Source organism: Spermophilus citellus, assembly GCF_964194105.1.
Source record: "Spermophilus citellus genome assembly, chromosome: 5".
Lineage (NCBI taxonomy): Eukaryota > Metazoa > Chordata > Mammalia > Rodentia > Sciuridae > Spermophilus > Spermophilus citellus.
Genome location: NC_138186.1, coordinates 43957209 through 43961930, shown reverse-complemented (window position 1 = coordinate 43961930; position 4722 = coordinate 43957209). Strand labels below are relative to the sequence as shown.

Below are 4722 nucleotides of genomic sequence, written 5' to 3'. Positions count from 1 at the left end.
ATTATGGGATGGATCAGCTCCCCCCTCATTTACCTCTACACTACCCCAAGGTCTCAGGGATCACTGTTCTTCATACTTACAGGCAGCTGGAACATAGATTCTTTTTATTTCTCCTGTGGGAAGAAAACGTACTGTGAAGGAACAGGCTGAAGACTCATCTTAGAGGAATCCCCTAGTCCTAGACTCCAGAGAAGTGTCCATAACTGTGACTGCAGATGTAGGGAAGGATCAGGAAAGGATGTGTGTAGGGATTGAACCAATTGCTCTCCTGCGGATGTACCCTTGGCAAGGAAATTCCTCTCTTGCCTTTAAATGCTAGGAATAAGGTCCCCATCATCAGAAAAAATCAAGAGGGTAAAGTTTCCATCCCCTGCAGGCCTGGTCTCCACAAGTTCCATGTCCTGGGTCTGGTCCTCTCCATCTCGCTGCCAAGTTGATCTCCTTAGGGTAGAAGTCCAGGGCCCAGCATCTCAGAGTGACATCAGAAGGTCAGACTCAGGTCTCATCCTATGTTAACCCAGTGGCCTGATGTCCTCTTACCCATGGTCCTGGACATAGGACCAGCCCTGGTGATGCTACCTGTTATCAGAAGTCCTGTTGGGATGAGGTTCAACTGAATGGACGAGGACTAAGGAGCAGTAAAACTGATCCAGCTGAGAGTGACCACAAAGGCCCAGGATGGACTGAGCACAGACTAGGTGCCAGCTTGTCCACCTGCTGGAGCTCCTTTCATCCTTCTTCTGTCCCCACCTGCAGCAGACTCAGCACAGCAAACACGTGGATTCTGGAAGGTTTCATGTTTTATTTTCTCTCAGAAATTTTAGGAATCCTCTTCTCATTTAATTAACCCATCAACATATTTTGTGGCACAAATTTGAAATGTAATCAATATCCACATTCGATTTTCCAAAAGGGAAGAAAGATGCTACAATTCAGAGCAACATAAAGCTAAATCAGGAATGAAGACATCTCAGCCCCACATCAGCTACAGAGGAAAGTTGATTGAGGAATAGAACATGACAGTGTGGGGAGGTGTCCTGGTGACCAGGGATGTGCTCCTCTCTCCATTTCCTCACATTATGATTATAGGAACACAGACACAAAGACACAATTAGATGCCAGCTGCACAAAGAGTAGTTGGGACTTCTTAAGATTTCAGAAGGGAGCAGGAAGAGAACTGAAGAAATCCTGTACTGCTCAGCCCCACAGAAGGCAGCTGTCTCACACTGTGAAAAAAAAGTATCATGAACAGATTCAGATCACTCATTGTAATGGAGACACTCTGAACAACCCATTAAAGACCCAAAATGTCACAAATCCCTGTAACTCAAAAGTCTCCTCCTTCCCCAACCCCTCTCCATCTTCTGGCCCTCCAGGGCTTCACCTTTTTAAGCATTAAGAGACACATCAGAGCCCTGGACACTGTCATTACCTGAGCAGAACAAAAACAGAACCTGGTCAGACCCCACAGGAGATGTGGCAAATGGAGGAATTATGGGATGAATCAGCTCCGCATCGCTTCCCACTACACTAACCCATGAGCCTCAGGGATCACTGTTCTTCATACTTACAGGCAGCTGGAACATAGGGCCCTTTTTTAACTCCTGTGGGAAGAAAACATACTGTGAGAGAGCAGATTGGAAACAGGTTTTAGAGGTGCCCCCTTGTCCTGGACACTGGGGAAGTCTTCAGAACTGTGATTGCAAATGTAGGAAAGGATCAGGAGACAAGAAGAAAATATATGGGTAGGGATGGAGCTAATTACTCTTCTGAGGTCTGTCCTCAACAGAGAAATTCATCTCTGTCCTCTAAATGCTGGATATCAGGTCTCCATCACCACAAACATCAAGAGGATATGTTTATCCTTCAGTTTCTATGTGCCTTACAAAAAGTAAACAGAGTCCAATTTGGATAATGACACAGGTAGATATTACTTCCCATGAACAAGGCAGGACACACTTCTACCAGGTATTTTTTTTTCCTTTTTTTTATTGGTTATTCAAAACATTACAAAGATTGCAGAATCACATCGGTTACACATCCACATTTTTACATAATGCCATAATAGTATCTACCAGGTACGTGAAACCACCAGTGGGACAAAAATTCAGACCCTGCACTTTCCCTACCTGTGTTTTTCTTCTTCCACATGACAAAAGTGACCACCGCTCCAGTGACAACAAGGACAATTACAACAGCAACAATTCCCATGATGGGGATGGTGGCCTGAGGGGGTGGCTCTGGGAGAGGAAGGGAAGTCAGTTGAGGGGCCCTGATCCCCAGCTCTCAGTCCCTACCCTGCTGAGGGTCTCCAGAAAGCCTCCTGCTTTCCTGACAACAGGCTCTGTGCCCTCATCCCCTCCTTACCCCATCTCAGGGTGAGGGGCTCAGGCAGCCCCTCATGGTGCACATGGCAAGTGTATCTCTGCTCCTCTCCAGCAGACACCACCACAGCTACCCATTTCTGGAAGTTTCCATCCCCTGCAGGTCTGGTCTCCACAAGTTCCATGTCCTGGGTCTGGTCCTCCCCATCTCGTTGCCAAGTTAGGGTGATCTCCTTAGGGTAGAAGTCCAGGGCCCAACACCTTAGAGTGACGTCTCCTTCAGAGCTAGTGTGGTGAGTCACATGTTTTTTTGGGGGGTCTGAGAAGAATAGGGAAATTCAGACATTTTTGCATTATCTCTCCTGGGCCACCAGCCAGAGAATGGATGACACAATTGGGTGGGGGAGGGAGCACGAAACCTATACACAAGTCTGGATTCAGGCTTCTGGCATAATCTCCTATTCCTTGCAACTAGTTCTAGAAAGTTCTAGAGTCAGGTTGAAACAACCTAGTGTAAGAGGCTACAGGTCCCTGAGAAAGAATTCGTATTCTGATCTGGATGTTGCTCAGAGATGTGGAAAAGCTGGAGTCAGACCTTCAAGGACACTAGGCTGGAATTGACCTGACAGTCTGTCCTTGATGGCAAGACTGCTACCAGAGAACTGTGGTCAGTTATTTGCTGTCTTTCTCACCAGCCAGGGAGAGAGAGACTGGATTCCTTATTTGTCCTCAGAGAAAGCCGCCTTCAGTTCCTCTGTAGTGCAGCACCTGGGAATCCAAGCCCACTCAATTCCCTCTGGAGGAGGAGCTGGGAAGTGTTCTAGCATGGGTGCCATTCTCCCCACCTTGTGGGAAGTGGGCCAACAGATCTGCAGGAGCTCACGCAGGTAATCCACTGCCCCTCATACCTAAGCGCTGCAGAGTGTCCTTCCCGTTCTCCAGATATCTGAGGAGCCACTCCACACAGGTGCCCTCCAGGTAGGCCCTGCGGCGCTCTGCAGCACCTGTGGCCTCCCACTTTTGCTGGGTGATCTGAGCCGCAGCATCTGCAGCGGTCCAGGAGCGCAGGTCGTCGTTCAGGGTGATGTAATCCGCGCCGTCGTAGGCGTACTGAAGGAACCCTCGGAGGAGGCGCCCGTCTGTCCCCACCTCGCAGCCATATATCCTCTGGAGTGTGTGAGAGCCTGTCCCCGCCTGGCGGTCAGCCGCGTCCCCGCCCCGCCCACCCCGTGGGATTTTCCCCCTAAACTGAAACCGAAATCAAGTCACAGTCCCCGCGGGAGCTTTCTCGGTCGAAGGTCTTCCGGTCCCTCAGATTTGGGGGCAACCTCGGACGAGGGAATCATTGACGACTCGGAACCAGCCTTGAGGGACAGGAGGGGTGTGATATCCGTTAAGGGCCCCGGGTCACTCACCGCTGTCGCTCTGGTTGTAGTAGCCGCGCAGGGTGTTCAAGCACATTCGGTGATTCTGTGCAGAGTTCTCGGAAATCCGTGTGTTTTGCTCCCAATACTCCGGACCCTCCAGCCCCATCCACGGCGCCCGCGGCTCCTGTCTGGGATTCTTCGCGTCGCTGTCGAAGCGCATGAACTGGGTGTCGTCCACGTAGCCCACGGAGATGAAGCGGGACTCCCCGCGGCCCGGCCGGGACTCGAGGGTTTCCACATACCTCAAGGAGTGGGAGCCTGGAGGCGAGAGTGGCTGAGACCCGGTCCACCTTCCTCCAGGCGCCCCACCCAGGTCCCAGGTTGACAACACCTGGAGGAGAGGAGCGAGCTCGAAAGACGCAAAGGGGGTGGTGTGATGCGGAAGCGCAGGACTTAGGGGCGGGAGTGGAGGGTCAGGACGTGCCTCACTACGGCGGGGAAGATCTGGGCTGGGAGCTGTGGGGACGCAGTTTCCCCAGCTCCTGCTCGCTCACTGGAGAGTCCTCTGGCTCCCCCGGCGCAGCGGCCATTTCCTTCCCCCTCTGCCCCCGCACCCATCCCCCTCCCCCCACGCCCGCACTCACTCGCCCAGGTCTCGGTCAGTACCAAGGCCCCCAAGAGAAGTGGTGGTAGGAGCACTACCACCACCCCCATCCTGCAGTTTGGAAATTCTGCGTCCCGGCTGCTGGATGGGGGACTTTAAAACCGAATCACGGCTATGCAGGTTGCCTTCTCCAGGAGCAAGACACTCAAAGGGAGTGAGAACGGTGTCCAGGCAGAATCACCTGACTCAAGTTGGGAGAGCAAGAAGTCAAACTCCAAGGAGACGGGGAATCAATCTTTGGTCTGCTCCACACCCCAGACACCGCTCTAGATCCTGAGAGCCACACCCACCTGGACTTTGCCCTGAACGCGCTTCTGTACCAGTTGTTCTTTGTCACAGTGTCCCTTTGATTTCTGCCTCAGGGCGT

General features: G+C 51.9%; 1 protein-coding gene across 1 annotated transcript; it reads right to left on the bottom strand.

The window, feature by feature from the left end:
* Positions 1–1544: 1544 nt before the first annotated feature.
* LOC308650382 (saoe class I histocompatibility antigen, A alpha chain-like) lies at positions 1545–4405 on the bottom strand (the record flags this gene model as incomplete). Its single annotated transcript, XM_081296424.1, has 6 exons — positions 1545–1604; positions 2083–2240; positions 2368–2643; positions 3233–3508; positions 3740–4009; positions 4336–4405. The coding sequence occupies 6 exons, from the start codon at positions 4403–4405 to the stop codon at positions 1545–1547; spliced, it is 1110 nt and encodes a 369-aa protein (XP_081152550.1).
* Positions 4406–4722: the final 317 nt, after the last annotated feature.